The sequence below is a fragment of the Sinocyclocheilus anshuiensis genome, unplaced genomic scaffold (genome assembly GCF_001515605.1).
Source record: "Sinocyclocheilus anshuiensis isolate Anshui unplaced genomic scaffold, SAMN03320099.WGS_v1.1 scaffold20, whole genome shotgun sequence".
NCBI classification, from domain to species: domain Eukaryota; kingdom Metazoa; phylum Chordata; class Actinopteri; order Cypriniformes; family Cyprinidae; genus Sinocyclocheilus; species Sinocyclocheilus anshuiensis.
In genome coordinates, this window is record NW_015558646.1 from 1,354,245 (window position 1) to 1,376,934 (window position 22,690).

At 38.5% G+C, this 22,690-nt stretch overlaps 1 protein-coding gene across 5 annotated transcripts in view; it reads left to right on the top strand.

Annotated features, from left to right (window-relative positions):
* drp2 (dystrophin related protein 2) overlaps positions 1-22,690 on the top strand; it is a 133,962-nt gene that overhangs the window by 110,843 nt on the left and 429 nt on the right. For 3 of the 5 annotated variants that reach the window (XM_016477066.1, XM_016477068.1, XM_016477070.1), the window contains 11 exons: positions 1,245-1,402; positions 4,741-4,907; positions 6,130-6,241; positions 6,664-6,800; positions 6,990-7,022; positions 7,561-7,626; positions 13,838-13,903; positions 16,385-16,525; positions 19,021-19,258; positions 21,593-21,710; positions 21,991-22,124. In XM_016477066.1, the coding sequence (XP_016332552.1) occupies positions 1,245-1,402; positions 4,741-4,907; positions 6,130-6,241; positions 6,664-6,800; positions 6,990-7,022; positions 7,561-7,626; positions 13,838-13,903; positions 16,385-16,525; positions 19,021-19,258; positions 21,593-21,710; positions 21,991-22,085 (1,331 nt within the window). In that variant the 3' untranslated portion in view covers positions 22,086-22,124. The remainder of the gene's footprint in view (positions 1-1,244; positions 1,403-4,740; positions 4,908-6,129; positions 6,242-6,663; positions 6,801-6,989; positions 7,023-7,560; positions 7,627-13,837; positions 13,904-16,384; positions 16,526-19,020; positions 19,259-21,592; positions 21,711-21,990; positions 22,125-22,690) is intronic. The other 2 variants (XM_016477067.1, XM_016477069.1) reach the window with 1 other exon arrangement.

Genomic DNA, 22,690 nt, shown 5'->3' on the forward strand with positions numbered 1-22,690 from the left:
GTTTTATGTATATCTTTAATTATATCTTTAAAGGGGTCATATGATGCGATTTCAATTTTTCCTTTCTCTTTGGAGTGTTACTAGCTCTTGGTGCATAAAGAAGATCTGTAAAGTTACAAAGACTAAAGTCTCAAATCCAAAGAGATATTCTTTATAAAAGTTAAGAGTCAACCACACCTACCTAAAACGGCTCATTCTAACACGCCCCCCACATGTCTATGTCACGATGTGGGAAGATTTGCATAACGCCGCCCAAATGTTCACGCAAAGAAAGAAGGCGTAACTTTTATGCTCGCTGTAGTATTGTTGTTGCCGCCACTGCCATGTCGTGAAGGCGCTGTGTGTTTCGTTGTGAAAGCAAAACTACTTTGTTTGGCCTTCCAAAAGAGGACGATATCCGCTTCGTCATGCCTAGAGCTGATCCATGCTGGTCGCTGAGGAAATACATCAACTTCACGCTGTGGATCGCCGGATCGGCTTTCACCAATGTTCTTTTTAGCAACATCATATGACCCCTTTAAAAGTTGTTTTTCTAAATATTCTTTTTAATTGAAGGATATCTATAGTTAAAATGAGAAAATACAATTTGTTATTATTAGTATTATTTACTTAATTTTATAATATTTATTAATATTTTAAATTAGTTTTTATATTTTTTATTTTGTTTGTTAGCATTTGTGGTATGTGCTTTTGACATTTTGATTAGTTTTTGTTTATTTAACTATTTCTGTTTAGCTTTAATATCTTTTTACCCCAGTTTTAGTAATTTTAATACTTCCATTTACTTCAGTTACTTGCCAAGGCGCATTTCTAATTTTAGGTTTGTTTTTTGTTGTTGTTGTTTTTTTAAGTTTCAGTTTTCCATCAAATAGTTATATTTTATTTTATTTCAGCTTTATTTCAATAAAAAAAAAAAATTAACAGTAATAAAATTGACCAGAGGGGGAAGAAAAAAACGTAATTAATATATTCTGTAATGAAAGTATTCATTTTTTAAAATATTTTTACTTGGAAAAACACAGATTAATTAATTTATTTTATTAATTTATTTTAATTTTTTTGCAGTGCCAACATATCACACATTAAAGTGTGAGCCATCTCGCCTCACACCTCTATAACCTAAAGCCATTTAAGTCTCACATTCTCAGTTTGCCCACCTCCAGGTTTCTTCACACTGGCACAAAGCTCCTTTTCCCTATTGCGTCCTTTTAGTGCAGCATTCAACTTCTGTGTGTGTATTGCAGACCTTTTCAGACAGGTGTGTGGTCCAGGTGGACTGACAGATCAGAAACATCTCAGCCTGTTACTACACGAGGCTATTCAGATCCCTCGGCAGCTCGGGGAAGTGGCGGCATTTGGAGGAAGCAACGTGGAGCCCAGTGTCCGCAGCTGCTTTCGAATGGTAAGACTTTAGATTCTCTCTTTCAGTATCTCTCATTTTCGCTGATAAGCTTTCTGTTTAGATGATGAAAGGGCCTCCCTCTACACAGACCCTTTGCTCTCTGTGATGAGCAAATCTTCTTAAATATTTGTACCAGAGGCACACTTTCTCACTTTCCTTCTTTATTTCCGTCACATTTCTCTCTCGCCCTCGCTCTCTCCTAACTAGGCTCTGCTTCTCCTGGGTTTTTGGGCTGGAATGTACAGAGATTAAAGAGCTGTTCTGTGACTGTATTCCTTTGGGTTTTAGTGAGTCGAAACATACTCTACGCAAATGCTTGGTCAGTACTTGGTAGTCCTGTTGTGCTTATTAAATGTGCATTTCTCCTTCACTGTGCCAACATCAAGTTTGCATACTCAAGGGGGCAATAGAGTTACCTTCAAACATCTGTGCCATTAAAAGAGAAGTGCATAATTTCAATGCAATTAACGCCACTAAACGAAATAGCAAACACAATGGCTATTTTTAAACGTTTCCCTAAACACTCCCCATCAGCCATTGGTTGCAATGTTTTTATCACACCACAGAGACACAGGTTAGACTTGTTGGGGAACCAACCAAAAATGGCTATCTTTTGTATTTCTATATTCCTGGTATGCAGAAAAGTATTTTACAAAATAAGAAAATAATACACATAGACCATAAACCAGATGTGTTGTTATTCAGTTTACCAGCTTGGAAGCTAGTCAACAGTTACACTAATTTTAAAAGCTGCTGTGTTATTTTAGATTGTTAAAAATTAGATTAGATCTGTTACCCCAAGAAGTGTCAACACTGTCTCAACTAGTGACATAACTGGCAGGACTAATTTGCAAATGTATAGGAAACCTGTCTGGAAGAAAGTGTTTTTGCTATTGATGCTAGAGGCACAGAAATTCACTTTAAAAAACACATTTCACTTTAACACTACCTTTCAAAAGTTTGGGCTTATGAAGATTTTTTTAAATGTTTTTAAAAGAAGTCTCTTATGCTCATTAAGGCTGCATTTATTTGATCAAAAATACAGTAAAACTGTAGTATTGTGGAATATTATTACAATTTAAGCTATTTTTTTTCTTTTTTAATATATTTTAAAGTGTAATTTATTCCTGTGATGGCAAAGCTGAAATATCAGTCAGTCTTAAGTGTCAGAAATGATGCTGCTAATATGCTGACTTGGTGCTCAAGACTGAATCATTATCCCATTATTGAAAGCATTCATGTTGATTAATACTTTAGTTTGAAACCATGATATATTTTTTTCAGGATTCTTTGATGAATAGAACTTTCAAAAGAACAGCATTTATTTGAAATGGAATTTTTCTGTAACAATATAACAGTCTTTACTGTCTCTTTTGAGCAATTAAATGCATTCTAAATGAAAATATTGATTTATTTAAAAACAAAACAAAAAAAATTAACAGTGCTGTAAATTGAGTTGCGTTCAATTGCGTCGGTGTGAAATCAAGCTTTCCAAAGAGTTTAGGTTCATATACTTGCATTGAGTGTTTCAGACTTTGATAGTCTATGCTAATTAAGGAAAATGAAGGTGTAATGCTCGCTGACATCTTCTCATCCATCTTTACACTTATGAGGCTGTCATTCAGAAAATGCAGGGGCATCGCAGTGGAACATAACCTTCTGGCATTTCATTCTGCTGATGGCCTAATTATGAAATTGGTGTAGGGCACAGGTTTCTTGTAGAATGGCCTTAAACCTTTCATTCTTAGGTCTGCCAGCCCTTAAAGGCAGAGTAAGTGATTTCTGGTAGCCAATGTTGATATTTGAAATCACCAAAACAAACACGCCCCTACCCCAAAAGGGTCTTGCCCCTATTTTGATAGCTACGCCCCACATATACGTACGCAACCCAGGCAACGATTAGTTCTGTGAAACAAAGCAAAACCAATGTTACACCGTGTCTACGGATGTGAGCGGCGCGGCGCAACAAATCCCCGACAGAAAACTGCTGCCGGGTTCTATTTATGACATGCTGACACAAATTTCAAATGGTTTTCAACGGTCGTTTGATCGCGTTCAGTGTAGGCAGACTTTAGCTGTTGTAGACACGGTGTTACTCACCTATTGAGAAGAAACAAAGCAACCTCGGCGTCCGATCGCAGGCCTCCGCTCCTTGAGTTCTCTCCAGCGCTGGAAAGCTGATCCGATATTTACACGGGTCCTACTTCTTGCCTTATCGTTTCGCATACGTTTTCCTCTTTTGTTTTTTTATCCGCCATCTCTATCTTTCTGTCGCTCGGCTCGGCTAATGTCCGTCCCATGCACTGAACGCGCTCTCCTCCACATCACGAGTAGACACGCCCCTTATTGCTGATTGGCTACAAGTTTGTTTTGCGATTCGGCCCGAATCAGTTTTCTAAAGTGTTTTTGAAAAATCACTTACTCTGCCTTTAATTAAATCCTGTTCCATTCAAGAGCATGTGTGCAATTTCAGGCACACGCAATTAAAATTCATTTATTTTGACGTTTGGTCCATGTCTGCCTTTATAATTCTGGAAGAAATGCCAATCAGTGCTTTCCAATTACACAATTTTTTTCACTGGCTGCATTAATCATGACAGATCAAGAATGATGTAGCTCAGCCAGTCGGTGTGGGTTTCAGCGTGTGTCTAGATGAAAAGACTGGTTCACTTTGTTTGAAGTTATGGACCATCTCATGGGAAACTATCAGCTGTCCCTGTGGTATGGACTGTTTAGAAGATCCTCTTTTGTTGTTTCAGTGAAACTTCTGGAGTCTTCAACTCAACTCCTCACTGCACACTTTGGTCTCAGTCCCAGACTACAAACACTGCTAAAAACAAACACACACACACACACACACACTGCCTTGCCCTCTCAGGAGACGACACACTCCAGCGACTACTAAGAGCCACGCTAGAGATACTCATGTTAATTATAAAGCTCTGCCTGAGCTTCAGAGTGCGCCCAAGGGAAATCAACCTTTTAATGCATCTTCGATGCGTATTTAATGAGAATTTAGCACATTCCAGAATTTTATGTCATCCTCTTTTATTAGGGTTATTGCTTGTCATCCGTTTCCCACTGTGTCACTATAACAAGGGGCCTCTCTGAGATTGTATCCTTCCCTTTCACGGGGACGTGATTGCCCTGTATCGCATGAGTACTTTTAAGGGACATGCTCTGATAGGGTGCTTGTGCCCATCAGCTACCAGAAGTTGTTTTGGTGCTTAATTGGGCATGAATAATGAACAATATGTCTTCTGGGTATCTGGATTCATGCTACTTGTTGCTGTGTGATTTTTATCTTTCTCATGTGTATCTTCTGTGTCTACCACTAGGCTCCAGGTAAGTCAGCTATCGAGGTGTCTCACTTTCTGGAGTGGATGAGCCTAGAGCCTCAGTCTGTGGTGTGGCTTCCTGTTCTACACCGGGTAACTGTGGCCGAGACAGCCAAGCACCAGGCACGCTGCTACATCTGTAAGCAGTGCCCTATCAAGGGCTTCAGGTGAGCTGCTGCAATGCTGAGTCGTTATTTGGAGAAAGACAGCACAGATCTCTCTATCGTTATTTTTTAGCTACTCAAAATAAATGATAAAAAAATCCTCTTTTTACTGATCAAAGAGTTTGAGGTAATAGCACTGAAGTTAAGAACTGCAGAGGGAGTAGTACACATGGGTTGTTAATGGACTGGATTTTAATTAGGGCTTAATTAAATATGTGAATACTATTAAATTTATATTCATTTTATTATTTTAATTTGGCAAAAATCTTTGTTGCGTATGTTAATTTATTATTTATATTTTTATATTTAATTTAAATATTTATTTCCATCTCTTTTTTATGCTTTTTGTCCTTCAAAGGGAAACTGGATGCATTAAAACCGAATGCACTGTGTTTAAAAGAGGTCAAATTGAGCAAAAAATAAATAAATAGAATTACCTTGCTAAGAAAATAGCTTATTAACCAGAATACAGTATGTACACTACCATTCAAATAGACCTTTTAATAGACTTTTTAATAGATCAAAATGATCAAAAATTCAAATGAATGCTGTTTATTTTAAACTTTCTATTAATCAAAGAATCCTGAAAATATTATCACAATTTCCACAAAAATATTAAGCAGCACAACTGTTTTCAACATTTATAATAACAGATTACAATTATTAGAATAATTTTTGAAAGATCATGTGACACTGAAGACTGGAATAATGTCTGCTGAAAATTCAGCTTTGCCATCACAGGAATAAATTACATTTTAAAATATATGAAAACAGTTATTTTAAATTGTAATAATATTTTACAATATTACTCTCTTACTGTATTTTTGATTAAATAAATGCAGGCTTGGCAAGCATGAGAGACTTATTTTTAAAAGCATTTCACCAGCACCAAACTTCTAAATGGTAGTGCACAATAAGTAATATTGTGTATTATATGCTGGTTTTCTGGTGTCCCCACCAGACGTCTTGATTACTCTAACCAAAAGTGTATCTTAGTCACTCTACTTCAGCAGAAACAGCCAAGTTTTGCTGGTGAACACAAGTGCTATGATGACTCCGCATTTAGACCTATACTAAACCATCACTATCTGGCATAAAGCACCCTGCCAGTTTTAAATTGTTATTATCAGCAGGGTAGTTCAGATTCATGATTGTAATATTCAAATCCTAAAATGAACAAACATCAATATTTGGATGTAAAACGTGTCTCTGCCTGTTTCATCAGATACCGAAGTCTGAAACAGTTCAATGTGGACATCTGCCAGACGTGTTTTCTGACAGGCCGGACTACCAAGGGCAAGAAACTACACTACCCCATCATGGAGTACTACACCCCGGTACATATGCTTTGTTACTTGCAGAGGATTTTCCTTGCCAACTGGCAGCATTGTGCTTGCTCAAAGGTTTCAAATTCAATCACTATTGTACAAGGCACTACGCAAAATAAATATGAATTGAACCAAATTGATCTCCTGCAGTGAAATACAGCACAAGGCCATTTGCTTAATGTTTTTCCCATGCTCCAGTCTGAGTTTTATAGGTGGGCGTCTTTATTATGCACCGGCTTTCTGTGGCTGCTCAAAAGATGATAGATTGAGATGGGAGGAAGACGAATGTTCTGTGGAGGAAGTGATGTACTGGCGGTGTGTCGGAGGAATGTTACGAAGGGGACGTGTTGTGTCTCAATCGCTCAAGATCTTTCATTTTTCTCTCCGCTGGCTCTTTTACTATCTCTCTCTCTCTTTCTGAATCATTCCAGACGACGTCAGGCGAGAAGATGCGGGACTTCGCAAAGACGCTAAAGAACAAGTTCCGCTCGAAGCAGTATTTTAGTAAACACCCTCAGAGGGGATACCTGCCCGTTCAGTCAGTACTGGAGGTGGAGAGCTCTGAGACGTGAGTCTGACTTCCTGTCTCCACTGATGAGAATCACACCTAAGCGCCGTTGTGCTCTTTTTGAAGGTTTATAAGTGAAGAACTGAGGGACTGAACACAGTGCACTGCGAACAATTATTTTCTGTCCTGTTGAAAAGAACATTTTAAACCAGCTTAAGCTGTTTTGATGGCCTTTTTTTTACATTTCAGCTCATCAGGCTGGGAGGCCATCTGGCTGCTCAGGTAAACCAAGAAAAGGATGAAAATCTAGGTTGTTTGCTGATTTTAGCATCCGCGCCTAGGTGGTTGTCAGCTGGTTGTCCAGTGTTTTCCCATTCTGACTAGCTGTAAACTCCCAAAACTCCTATAAAGTGAGCAATCGGATCAGCCTGGCTAAGGAGGGGAGACCAGCTAAGGCCCACAAACCATCTTAGGCCAGCTTATTTTTGTCTTGCTTTTCTGAAAAAAAAAACCCCCCATCTAAACATCTTTAAAAGCAGATAAATTTAGTTGCGATAAAGATTAAAACCTAGCTGGTTTGCTGGTCTAAACTGGATTAAGCTGGTTTCCCAGCCTGGCCAAGGTGATCTCCAGCTGGTTTAACCGGACATCCATCTGTTTACCCGTCCTGACTAGCTTAAAGCACCCTGAATTCCTCTAAATCAAGCAAGACGGATCAGCCTGAGCAAGTTTGTAGACCAGCTAAGACCAGAAACTAGGCACTCATACATACAGTAACAAGCTACTTTGCTAACAGATGTGTGTGTTCTTGTTTTGACAGGCCCTGCTCATCTCCCAGGCTGCCTCATGCGGACACACACAGCCGGATTGAGCATTTTGCCAGCAGGTACGAGTTCAGTCTCACACGGACAGTGATCGCACCTTACTTATGCTCTGATATTCTCCCAGCAGCCACTTCTGCTCACTCCACTGAGCTCTGATTGGCATATTGATCCTCTTTGCACGGACACAGTGTTCCCAACAGCAGGGCCTTAACAACAGCCTGGGAGGAAGTGAGAGGGATGTGAGAGAGAGAGAGAGTGAGAGATGGCATTCAGAGGGGTGGACAGGGGTCAGCTGCTTTCCACTAGAAGAATGAAAGCTCAACCCACAAGGTCTGGAGGGCTCGAGGAAGCTGCCAGCATGGATCAGACTCGTTCTGGCCTGGACGGAGTGCACATTACACGCTCAGGAAACACTCAAACAGACATGCATTTTTACTCGAACATTTTAAAACGCTTGCTCATACTTACGCACAGTTATATCCGTGGGGTTTAGAATTAGGTGCAGCCAGTAGCACTTCAGGCTTATGTCCCTCTTACACACATTTGAAGTCACAAAGAAACCTGGTTTAAACCAGCCTATACTTCCAGCCTGGTCAAGCAGATGTTTAGCAGGATAACCTGCTGGCCTCCTATTCATACCATCTGAAAAGTGTGCCAAATTAACCTAAAACCAGCCAAAGGAGACCAGCTAAGAGAGGCAAACCAGCTAAGACTGGTTAAATGTTTTTTTTTTTTTGGTAACACTTTACTTGAAGCGTTTATATATAATGCATTATAAAGGTATTCATAATTTACATTGTAATGCATTATATATTTTCATAAATAATTGTAACCAAAGTTAAAATGGATTACAATATTTGCAGATTTGCCTTGCCTTGCCTTGCCTAAAGATGTAACAATGAATAGATACTTATTATAATTTATTTATACAAATATCCATCTCATACAATGCATTATAAAGTACTTTTATAATGCATTATGCATAAAGTATTCAAGTCAAGTGTTTCAATTTTGTATTCACTCGCCCTTTTGTTGTTCCTAACCCATATGACTTTATTTCTTCAGTGGAAAAGTTTAGCAGAATGTTCACGCTGCTCTTGATGGCATATTGAAATATATGCAAATGTAACTGAGATCTAGGGGTGGTGGATGGAAACATGTTGAGTAATTGGTCAATACTGCTTAACTGATGTATCCAAAAATATTTAATGTGTTGACACTCAAATAAAAAGCTGTAAGAGCAACAGAAAAACAAAGAGAAACACTGTATAAGTCAATTATCAAACAATAAAACCAGCATAATAATCAAATGTGATAAGCAATAAGCAATTTATATCATACAACCACTAAGTGTATGTTAAATCATTTACCTAATAATCCTTTACGTGAGATGTGTACAATATACAATAAAATAGGGAAATCCATCACGCGATTACAGTCTGTGTTCTTTACAATGCATGCACACAAGGTGACAATGGTAATGAAGTTTATACAGTCACATTATGGGCCAGTTTTACTAACAGCTTGCTCCAGCGCAAACTGTCTTTTGGCGTTAAAATAGTAGCCTACTGTCAGTGTCAGGGAATTAGCGCTGAAAAGGCGTGGACACAGTTTGCACCTGACTTTAATGAATATGCATTTGTAGGAGTTTTCCTTTCAGATGCGAAATTTATGGGAGGAGAGTATTAAAATGAATCACGCAACGTGATTTACTAACGTTTGCGCTCGTCAAATTACTGGTATTTGCGTCATTATTTAACGCCCAAAAAAGCATTTTGTGCCTGTATCGAAAGTAGATCACCCGCACCTGATGAGCATCGGCTCTGCTTATTTGCGACTACGCTAATTTGCGCTGCGCTTGGTATATTGCGTTGGTCGATATGTAAATGAAATGTTGCGTCTGTGTTCGTTAATTTGCGCATTGTCAGTAAATCACCCGCAGAAATTTCCACGCCCATCGGCTCTGTTTTGGAATTGCGCTCTCACGCTAATTTGCCCTGTTTAGTAAATCTGAAATCTGGCCCCATGTGTTACAACCATGTCAAAAAGCTGAATGAAAACAAATCAATGCGAAATACATAAGCAATACAGACAAATTCCATTTAAGGTCATACACAGTTGAAAATCACATGGGTTCGGAACAACATGAATGTGAGTAAACAACAAAATCTTCATGTGTGGCTGAACTAACCCTTTAATTCGGCTGTGGAAGCACAGTGAAGCTAACAGCCCAATGTGACTGGTTTGGTTTGACTGCAGCAAACGATCAGGGATGTGCTCCTCTGCCCCGACTAACTTCCCTGCCAACTACCTAAATACACACAACCACATGCACACATGAACACACAGATCAGCCCTTTGCCTACCCTACCATACTGTGCTGCCAACTGTCTCAGCTCACACCCTGCTGCAGCTCTTATCTGTACTACAAATAGACCAGAGTGCGCACACACTCTCTCTCGCTCTCTCAGCTTCTGTGTCCTTTTGTCTTCATCTGTCTGTCTCCTCCTCTGTCATATGCTTGATTTCTGCTCCTGCCTTTCAATGTCTTATTTCATTTCCCCCTTTCCTTCCTAATATCAATCACTTACCATAGCACATTTCTTCCTCTTGTCTTGTCCTTTTTAGTTCCCCAAATTTGTCTCTTCTCTCTCTCTCATGCTATCTCTGGTTTCCCCCTACACACATCAGTGCCGTCTGCATTAGTTGTTCCTGCTTAAAACAATATTCGTTGTTTTTATTCAACTGTCGCCAGTTAATGTTTCACAGGGGTCCGTTTGCGTCTGACTGATTGTGTAAAATGTTCTGGGATCATAGGCTCACAGAATGCCAGCAGCATTGACTAAATTCGATAAGAAGATGCCTGAATATTTAAAACACTCAGCGACATAACACTACATATCACTGGAGACAAATGAAATGATAAAAGTGTGCTTCAGTGATTTGATGGCTTACAATATTCATTAATTTTTTTAATTTGCAATATTTATCTGAGCAATTTATTACCGCTTTCTACCCAGTGAAGATTATTTTCATTGCCACTTGTTTTTGTTCTTGTATCCATTTATACATTTACTTAATCATAAATTGCCATCAGATTGCAAACTGTCACTTATTTGCGGCATTATCTGATTCACATTATTTCTTTATTGAATTTGGCTGTTAAAACATCTCTGACAAATGAAAAGCATGCTAATGAGCAACATTATCAGACAGGCATCATTCATTTTTATTAAATTCTTCACTCTGGCTTTGCATGTTCACATTTGATTCTCGACGTGCTTTCAGAAAACTCTCAAGCTTTCCATTCATTTCCTTGCTTTTGTGCATTTGTGCATTCTTAAACTATACTACTTGATCTAAGTGTCGGCTAAATAAGAAAAGACAAACATTTTATAGCTAAAGATGCTTCCATAAAAATGAAAAATGCACATGTCTTTGGCAGTGCTTCGGAAAATCCCTTTCATTCACTTTTATCTGATAGTTCTGCCCTTTACAAAATATGAGCGATAGAGAGCATGTGCTAAATGAGGTGACACATTATTTATTTCCGACATTGTCAAGACTGGCTTTGAACTCTAATAGAAAATTTAATTCTTGTCAGATGTTTCAGATGTGGTATCTGCAGTAAGAGCGCAGAGGAAGAACTTCATAGCCATGGGAATGGAGATTGTACGTGCGTTTATAGGCTACTCCAGAGTAATGACTGGAGGACCTCGAGATTGAGGGGGTGGGAGAATAAATCCACTGGCATTTGATGATCTAGACTCGCCATACAGGGGTGGATTTGCTTGGACATGACAGAGTAAGTGCTCTGTACTGACAGCCTTTCATCTGAAGAACAGACAGCATATCAGAAAGGCTGAACTACTGTTCTGAATCTCAACACACAATGTCCATTTCAAGACAGTGCTTCTCAGAGGAAATTGTTTGTCTTGTACTTGCCGATCTGTGTTTGTGACCTCTCTTTTTCTTTCAAACAAGAAACCACACTAACCACTCCCTGAGAAACCCATTTAAACAACTACAAAGACATACGTGTATAACAGCAAACTCCATTTGACCTCGCACCACAGAATCTGTGACATCATCTGCGCTTCCTAGTAACACTTTTGATTGGATCTAGCTGATGGAGTTTCAGCAGATTCAATTAGGAGTCGTCCTAGCCAGGCGGTGGGGTTAACCAGGACAGCCTGCGCCACCGTCATTGGCTGAAGGACACCTGGTGGGTGAATGTGTATCGACTTTCTGCTATTCTCTAAGGCAGCCCCATCCTGCATGTGGGTTCTCTAGTCTGCTGTGTTCTGAAGTTCAATTCAGAGCTTTCTCTGGCAGCTTTCCTAGCAGCATGACATGAATGCACTTAGCACTCCTCATTACGATCTCTATAGAGGCTCTTATATTGTTGCTAATTCACAGGCTGTCATGGTAAGGCAGTGAAATTCCCTCAGTCTCTCACCTAAAGGGTAAGCTAAGGCAGGGAAAGTGCAGAGCATTGCTAAAGGCAAAGTTTCACCCCTGCGTTGCTAATAGTAAGCACAGGGACCATTGTCCACTCCCTGCTGTGTTGAGAACACCTCTCTTGTGCTGGGTTAATCTTGTCTGTTCTGGATGACGCAGAATTTTGCTAGAGGTGCAGGGTGACCCTTCTAGCCACGCAAACTCATTTTCATACATTGTTGCATTCTGAAATGGGTCGGAGTGCTATTTGTTGCATTATCCAAGTTGCCACAAGGGGCGCTATATTGAGATTTATCATTAACCGAAGACATTATAGAGCCAGTTGCCTCAATTATGGAGATGTCACCTGTTTTTCCTAAGTCATCTCTGGAAAACTTTTTTTTTTTCAAAAGAATTTGAAACAATATGTGTTATGAAAAGTACTGCACAAATAAATGTGACTTAATATGCTGGACCAGCCTGAAATGTTTATTTTAATTTATTAAAATTTTTAGCATGATTGAGCTAAAGAAATATGATTTGTTGCCAATGTTGTCTTATTTTGTTGCTGATTTGACATACACTAACCATTCAAAAGTTTGGGGTCAGTAAGTTTTTTTATTTTTAAATAATATTGTTTGACATTAAAGACATTTATAATGACAAGATTTATATTTCAAACTTCTGTTCTTTCAAATTGTTTATTCATCAAAGAATTCTGGGGAAAAACAGTTAACATTTATGATAATAAGAAATATTTATTGAGCACCAAATTAGCATATAGGAATGATTTCTGAAGGAAATAATGTGACACTGAAGACTGGAGTAATGGCTGCTGAAAATTCACCTTTTCCATCATAGGAATAAATAACATTTTAAAATATATAAAATAAAAGTTATTTTTAATTGTAATAATATTTCACATTATTAATGTTTAATGCATAAATGCAGGGTTGGTGAGCATAAGAGATTTCTTTCAAAAACTTACCCACTGCAAATTTTGAACGGTAGTGTATGTTGTTGAAATGTAAGCTTGAATTCATTTATTCTCCTTTTAAGCAGATAGGAGCTCTACAATTGCCTATATAGAAAATATTTTCAAGATGACCACAGAATAAACTATACTTTACTTTTGCTACTGCATTTGGTGCTGCTAGATACATAGAAATGGCTCATTTCAGCTTTAAGTTGGCTTTAGGTTGACACAAGGACTCAAGCTGCAGTGGACCGTAAAGCGTTCATACTGTATACTTTCGGGCATGGCATGTCAGTTGTATGCCACGTAATCTGTGGTGCATGATGAAGATCTTTTTCATGTTCTGTTTTTACCATGCCACTTGACATAAATTACCATGCAGGGAATGCAAACTTACAAGGAGTTTGGGTGAAAATACCCAGGAGAGGCATTTATGTCATAAAAATGCATGTGACATATGAAGTGAAAGGGGAACAGATTCTCCTCTGGCTTTGTCATGGAGAGAGAGAGAGAAGAGGGTGAAGCCAGGAGGCACAGCTTCGGCGTTGCATGATAATTTGCCACCCAGATTAGTCGCACACGGTATCTGAAATGTCAGGGTAGGATAACAACATTTGATTTTTAGGTTGGAGAAACTGCTCTAAGGTGTCATGCAGTCGCTGAGTCACAGCTGTCGTCTTCTTTTCCTCTGCCAACCATGCTATTCCGTTCCTACGCCTCTTGTGTTTGAAGCCACTGTCCTTGCTACAGCAAACAAATTGCAGTGCACAGTGACTTTGCCTTTGTATGCCTTTCTATATGTTGTGACCCGTGCTCCGTAATATGACATTTTCATTTCGCTTGCTCTTTCTTTTCAGGTTGGCAGAAATGGAGAACCAGAGCTGTTCCTTTTTCACCGACAGTCTCTCTCCAGATGAAAGTTTGTGAGTACACCACCTCCCACACACACTGGAATCTATCACGGCCGCTAAGTCCCCATGCATGGGTGTGTGGATGTGCGCATGGCCATGCATGCATGCCTTCATGTTTGGTGTGGCTGGGCAGTCACATTAATTAAAAAGATAATGAAAATGACCCATGGCAATGTGTGGGTTCACCCTCCGTCGTATTAAGTCTGTGTGATTAAGGAGCACAACAATAGGGATGAATAGAGCAGGCTTGGATGCTGACAGGAGGGAGAGAGAAAGAGAGAGATTGGGCTATTGAAATGCTACCAAACAAGATGTTAAGAGCTGTAGGCCAGCGGACAAGGAAAGCCACTGAAATAAGTGCATATATAGGTGAAATTAGGTGAGCCTGCACGAAATCAAAACTAATAAAAGAGGTCAGATCATCACAGCCCAGAGACATGGCTGTGCATGTTTTGTGCTGGAAATGGCTCTGTGAGTGAGAGAAAGAAGGAAATTTAAAGGAATAGTTCACCCAAAAATAAACTCATCTTCATGTCATTCCAAAGCTTTATGATTTTCTTTCTTCCCTGGAGCACAAAAGAATTGCTTTTCAATGCAATTACAATGAGTTATCCAGCTTTAAAAAGCATGCGAAAGGACAATTAAACCATAATAAAAGTGGTCCACATGACTCATGCACTGTATTCCAAGTCTTCCGAAACCATACGATAACCATTAGGAACACACTGAAATTTTTGTTATTCAATCCTAATCTTCATCGCAACTGTTAATTGTGACCAGATCATTGAGCCGTTTTGTGAACGGGATCAAATGATTCTTTGAAAAGGTTCATCTAAGAACAATTCACAGTCAAACTCATAAATGAAGAGAATTAGTATTTGTTGGGAAGACTTGTAGAATAAAATAATATGGGTATATTATAAATTAATATTAGTATTTGTTTCACAGAGTAAAAAATGGGCTTGGGCGTAGCTGGACATTTGAGTCTGGTGGGCCAAACCGAGTTGATTTGTTCAGTCACACTTTTAAACACAGTGTTTCTATTGTAAACCTAAAATTTCACACTCTGTGTAACTCAACATTATAACACATGAAAATGCACAACACATGAATTGCTGCACTTAACGTAGCAATTAACATGCTGAAAATAATGCACTATAAACATGTTTGTCAACTGTCTCAAAAGTGTGAATTACATATTGCTTAACATAAAACAGACATCTGTTGGGCAAGATTCATGTTTACAAACACTGTATATTTAGTAAATCTTACTGAAAATAGATGATTAAGAAGTTTATATTGTACAAATTTGTGTTTAAAGGGATAATTCGCCCAAAAATGAAAATTCTGTCATTAATTACTCACCCTCATGTTGTTCCAAACCCGTAAGACCTTCATTCATCTTCAGAAATATTTTTGATTAAATCCGAGAGCTTTCTGACCCTGCATAGACAGCTATGCAACTGACACGTTCAAGGCACAGAAAGGTAGTAAGGACATTGTGAAAATAGTCCATGTGACATCAGTATTTGAACCGTAATATTATGAAGCTACGATAATACTATTAGCGTGCAAAGAAAACAAAAATAACAACTTTATTCAACAATTTCTCGGTTGAACCACTGATGTCACATGGACTATTTTAACGATGTCCTTACTACGTTTCTGGGCCTTGAATGTGTCAGTTGCATTGCTGTCTATGCAGGGTCAGAAATCTCTCGGATTCCATCAAAAATATCTTAATTTGTGTTCTGAAAATGAACGAAGGTTGTACGGGTTTGGAACAACATGATGGTGAGTAATTAATGGCAGAATTTTCATTTTTGGGTGAACTATCCCTTTAATATTTTTTGGAGAACTGTTCTTTTAAAAGGCAGAGAGAGACGCATCAGTGAGTAATGTATTATATCTGTTTGACAGGGCATAATGTGCCATTTCGGTGGCTTTTACCAAATCTTCCTCATCCAGCGGTCTGTAAATGGCCTTTGTTTACTGATGGCCCATGTAATGGCACCTGTATAATTACAGCAGAGTGCATGAAAACAGCTAGGTTTTTTATTATTGATGTGACTAATGTGAGAGCCGTTATTTCAGTCCTTCCTGTGTGTAGTGGTAATTTGTTTTTGCTCCTGTGTGCCTGTATTTTAGCTGTGCCTATTTAGCTTGCTGTATTTGATGGCATGGAGAGCGCTTGGATCACCAAGAGTGCGTGTTTGTATGATCGCCGCTTGTTCAGCATCTACACTGTTGTTTGTTTTATGGATGATGGTGTGCGTTAGTCTGTGTTTGCATACACTCTAAACACGGCATCCGCAGTTTATGCAAAATATGCGTGCATGTGTTGTGTTGATATGCCACTGCTGCATTGTGTGCATTTGGCTTATGTACCTGCTGCTTTGTGTGCACGCTTGGCGCTGTGTGTGTGTCGGTCTGCTGTTGCGTGGCACTGCTAATGTGTTCAGTGTGCACTGTCTCCTGTGTGGGGGGACTCAGGGATGAAGATCAGTACCTCCTACGTCACTCCAGCCCTGCCCTTGAGCAGGACTCCCCCCACGGCCACCTGCTGGCCCACCTGGACTGCCAGGATAGAGAAGAGCTGCAGCGCACCCTCCAACGCCTGGAGAACGAGAACAGGTGAGGGCACAGCCAGGGGAACGTTCACACTTGAAGCTGAAATATGTAAATTGTGCGGTACTAATCTGAATTCCAAAAATAATTAGAATTTTAGATTTTTGAAGAACATGGGAATGATATTTAACCATGCAAAAGTTACTGCCAAGATGCTAAGGGGGTTGCTAATCGATGCTTTTTGGTTGTTAGTTCAATAAAAGGTTTATAAATAAAATGTATACACACACACATACACAAACTAAATATTACAAATATATACAATTATATAAGAAACTCTAAATATTTTCTGTACTTTTGTCTCCAAAATAAATGCATCTTATTTTAAAGATGTTTATAAATACTGAAATAATTTTGTACAGAAATTAAACTGTACAATGGTTTCACTGAGGGTTATGCTGAACGTGTTATTTTAAATAATTGGGGGTAAAATGATTTGTCTTTGTAATTGTGACTCTTGGCTTCTGGCTGTGATGGACTGCACTTTGTGATGGCCCTTTAAATTTCACAGCTTTCCAGAGGATTAAGATATTGTAGAGCTAATAGCTTTTAATTGGCTGAGATAAAATGTGTTACTGGGAAACTGTAGACATTATTATGATTGTGATGGTTAGTCTGGGTCAGAAACAGTAATCTGAATGAGTTGTGCTCTTTAGACCTTAAAACTGGTTCAAACATCAGCAGAAACACAAAAACGTCTATCAGGTCCACCATTTTATTTCATCCTAGAGGCTACTCTTACACCTGTGAGTCATTTATGAGTTTTGTCTTTGGCGTAAATCCTGACCTTTAAGTCATGCTCTCATGTGGTCTTGCTTTGTTATAGGTGAGTAATAGGTCAACAAAGCAAGATTAACTGTTAGTGTCTGCAGGGGATCTGCAACCTTAACCCCCTGAATAAATCAGTCATTATTGGGATACAAAGAGCTGAGTGATGGCTGCTCAGTTAAACACCCATCCAACCCACCCAAATCCAACTGAACTTACGTGCTACAAATAGAGAAATAACAAAATAATAAATATTTCCATATACAACAATACAGAAACTGGAATATAATAAAATAAAACAACTAAAGAATAATTATTAGATTATTTTCAGCAATTCAAATAATTATCAAATTATTAATAATTACATTCAGATCATTATAAGCAATTATTTACGTAGTAATTATTTAAATAGTTATATATTTAATATTTAAGGTATTAAGGTATTTTGTAATAAATATGTAGATGAAATGTATATTTATATTAAAAAAACAACATTTAAAAATTAAATTTAGAAGGGGAAAAAAACTTTTTCTGTTTAAAGGGGTCATGAACTGAGAAATCAAATTTCCCTTGTTCTTTTGATTTATAAGAGGTCATTGTGCTATAAAAACATTTTGCATGTTTCAGAACTCAAAACTTGCTCGTTAATCTAAAAACAGCTTATATTGAATCCAGTCTGCCAAAGCGACAGATTGTGGAATGTGCCACTTTATGACATAATAGTGTGGCTAAACACTGCCTCTGCAGAAGATGATCAACGCCTGCTTCTGCATCACTGCCTGTTTAGCTCCTATAAGAGGTCATTGTGCTATAAAAACATTCTGCATGTTTCAGAACTCAAAACTTTCTCGTTAATCTAAAAACAGCTTATATTGAATCCAGTCTGCCAAAGCGACAGATTGTGGAATGTGCCACTTTATGACATAATAGTGTGGCTAAACACTGCCTCTGCAGAAGATGATCAACGCCTGCTTCTGCATCACTGCCTGTTTAGCTCCACCTACCGATTCACACACATAGTGTAAATAACGAGAAGTAACGATAAACTTTATTTACATGAACTTTATTTTTAATGAAGTGCCAGACCGTCAGTTAGAACTTGGTCCTTACAAACAAGGCACAATTGGATGCAGGGTTTTCAGAAAGATTGAAACTAAAAGATGATGCTGTGCCAACTACTGTATATTGAATCCGTCAGTAATGTCGCAACACACGTGTGAGTAACTGTTTTTTATTACGCTATCGCTATAGCCTTGTCTGTTAAACGGATTGTTTTATATGTACTGAGTATTTATGCGTTTTAACCTAAATCACAGCAGCGTCCATCTGTGAAGAACATAGACTATCAAACATACACAAGCCAATCCTAGCCTTGGGTGTTTACTTCCGAGTCTACAATCTGCCACACCTATTCAAACAGAGCGTTCTGATGAGGGGGGTTAAAAACAGAACAGAAAATAGCCTATTCTAAATTATGATGTAAAAATCTTGATAACATTATTAGTGGACCTCAGAGAACAGTACAAAATAAAAAACAGAGGCAGTTCATAACCCCTTTAAGATTTTTAAGATACAAAATGAATTTGTATAACTGAGAGTATGTAATTCTAAACTGAGTAAAGAAACTTGATTATATCACATTTGTTTAATGTAACAGCTTTTGTCTAGATGTAGCATGTATAATGACCTAAATCTAAATGATGATGATGATGATGCTGTTGTCTCTCCCGTAGGGTGCTGCAGGGTGAGTATCGGCGGCTGAAGTGGAAGCATGAAGAGGCAGCATCTTCACCCCAGCTGCTGGAGTCGGGTCCCGGTTCACCGGCCGGTCAGCAGGACGAGGAGCTCCTAGCCGAGGCTCGAGTCCTTCGACAGCACAAGACCCGCCTGGAGACGCGCATGCAGATTCTAGAGGACCACAACAAGCAACTGGAGTCCCAGCTACACAGACTCAGAGAACTACTGCTGCAGGTGAGATATAGCCTAAAACATATGCCTGTATACCTAAAAAATGAGAAGTATGCCCACAGTGAGTACTAAAGTGTGAGCCAGAATAGATTATTATTATAGAAACATTGAAGGAATGGCGCGTAGGGAGTTGTCTGATTATGTTACCACTGTACAGGGAGGACACGAACAGGTAAATCAGGGCCTTCTGCGCTGGAGACTTTCATGTTAAATGTTTATGGGTTTGAAGGAATGTTTTGAGCTTTAAAAACAGCCACTGTGAGAGAAGTAAAGATGGGCTTACAAAATATACTGAAAAGGGAGGTAGAGGGGAGAAAGAAGACGTATTTGAAGCTCTCGGCAAAAAGAGTAGGAAGACGACTGAACAGAGGAGGATAGACCGTATTATAGACTGCCTTGATGTACCACATGTAGAAGGGTAAAAGCGAGGCAAGAGATGCTTACTAATGCAGGTTCAGAGAGGACAAGGAGACAGGGAACTAGAAAAGACTTGTCTCAGGTGAAAGGAGAAGAGATGTGAAGACAGAAAGAATTTTTTTAAGAGTAGCTATTATTGAGACCTGAAAAGAGATGGAGGACGAGAGACTGTAGGAAGACATACTAACTTCTGGTGAATTGCTTCTGGTAAATTGCAAAGATGGGAAGGAAGAGTTAGAGAGAGATTATATATGGGGAAGAACACCATTGATGGAGATGGAATCATACAGGTGGAGTGGGTAGAAAGCAAGTCATTTCTTGAGCTGACATACATAGAGCTTAAGGAGCGGGATGGACAGAATAGAGTGGGCAGAAAAAGGATCCTTTTCTTTAGTGAAAGAAAGACAGAAAGCAGGCCGAGGAGGGAAAAGAAAAGCTCAGGCGGTGCTGAGTGAATAGGATAAGAGGTGGTTGTGCAGAAAAAAAAGAGAGGTAGTGCTGCAGAGATATGATTGGCAGGCTGGATGGAATGAGAGAGCAGAGCAAAAACACTGAGGCTGTAGCTGTAGGTGAAAAGGAATTAGATGGAAATAGAGGGAAGGAATGGGGGGAGAGAGATCGACTTAACCTATAAAAACGAACGAGAGATGTGTAATGGGGGAAGCAATAATGTGCTTGGATTATGGAGATTCTGCACCCCTAGAAAGTCGCTGGGAAAGTTACAGTCTTACCTCTGTGGACATCTCTGTAAAGCGATAAAAGAGTTTAACTCAGAATAAATTTGAGGTATTCATGCAAACAGCCTCATTTCAACTCATCTGCCTGTAAAATTAACAAAAAAAAGAGTTTCTTATCAGTTCAGCCCTCAAGAAAATACACAGTCTTTGTAATGTATGAAAAAGGGGCCAAATCCCTGGTCGATAAATGCCGAAGTTTGGAGTTTTGGCAGCATTTGAAAACTCTGTAAAACTGTTTTTCTCATCAGAGAACCCATCAATAATGTTTTCAGTTTAAAGCATGGTTAGCCTAGCATACTGCATACTGCACAATATATACTGTCTAATATTTATTAGTATACAATTATGCACATCTGTTGGTATACGCATGATATGTACAGTATACATACTACACTATTTTATATATTATATATTTAATAAGTATTTAAAAATAACTTGTTTTATAAAAAAAAAAAAAACAAATTAAATTACATTTAAAAATGAAATGAGATTTAGAAAAAGAACTATGTAATATTGTTCAAAAGGGCTTGGTAAGATTATTTGGTAACACTTTAGTATAGGGACCAATTCTCACTATTAACTAGTTGCTTATTAGCATGGCTATTATTAACATATTGGCTGTTTATTAGTAGGTATAAAGCACATATTCTTCATGACCATATTCTACATACCTAATCCTACCCAATACCTAAACTCAACAACTATCTTACCAACTATTAATAAGTAGTTAAAATAAGTTTTAAGCAGCAAATTGGGAGTTTATTAAGGAAAAAGGCATAGTTAATGGTTTGTTAATAGCGGGAATTGGACCCTAAAATAAAGTGTGACTGATTATTTTTAATGTTTTGAAATAAGTCTCTCAACAAGGCAGTAAAATGTACAGTAAAACAGTAATATAATTGTAAAATATTATTGCAAATTAAATGACTGATTATCTAATAAACTAATAATGGTTTGAAATGTATTTGAAATAGAAATCGTTTGTAGCATTATGAATATCTTTACTGTCTTTTTTGATCAGTTTAATTCATCCTTGCTGAATAAAAACAAAATCATACTAACCCCAAACCTTTGAACGGTCATGTTCATACTGCAGAAATGATAGAGTAGTGTGGTTGGATGCTATTCTGAACTATTTTCATAAGGGTTTCTTGCTCTCTCATCATTTTGTCACGTCTACCAGCCCAAAGACGACTCGGAGGCCAATGGCTCAGATCCTTCTTCTCTATCGTCTCCTGTGTCAGGGGGTGGCCACCAGGGGGAGCCTCCCAGTAGAGAGACCACAGACACAGAAGCTGCAGGTAACACCCGGAATAACCTTGCAGCTTTGCTGTCATCCTGCCAACATGGACCCATAATGGGATTCAAAGAGATGTGACTTTAAATAAGGCTTATATGTTGCTGTAAACTTGTAATGCTTTTAGTCGAGGTCATGTTTATTGTACACTAAAAAATGCTGGGTTATATATAACCCAGCGCTGGGTTAAAAAGGGACAAACCCAGCTATTGAGTTGTTTTGACCCAACGCTGGGTTATATTTAATCCAGCATTTTTTAGATTGTAGCATTTAATGTTGTGTAGGTGAAGATTTGGATCATGAGCAGGACACCGTACTGCAGCTGCAGCAGGTAATCGAACAGCTGAGGAACGTCTTCCCATCTGAGCCAGGTCCATGAGGAACCTGAAGCAAAACTCAGAGGCCTAAAATTGTGCAGGTTTGCTTATAGTTTCATTATTTTGGAAATATATAAGCTTACATATAAGGAGTATTTCACCTTGTGTCATTTCTATCGTGAAACACGGTAGAAGTTTAGCAGAATCTGTAAGTGAATGGTGATTTATACTACTATAAAAAGCACTAGAATTGTACTGCAAACATGGCCCGTATGACTCATGCACTGTATTAAAAGTCTTCTGAAGCTGTATGATATGATTTGAGTGAAAACCAGAAAACCAAAAGTTGCTAAATTCTCAATTCAATTAATTTCTCTTTCAAACACATCTCCTTTGGCTACAATACACTTAGGAACCAATGATGTTGGACCTAATTCATTTCAAATCTTGCATGAAGCATTTGAAAGCTAAATCAGTAAGACATTCAGCAAAAACAACTACCAGTCTGTTCCTGACAGTCTTCAGAAGCAAAGAAAGTCATACGGGTTTATTTTTGGCTGAACCATTTCCTTAAAAGATGTTTTATTTTAGTACACGATGCAGATGCAGTACTTAAAACTCAACTAAAACTACCTGCTATTCAGTGTGTTAAAGGGAACTACATTTG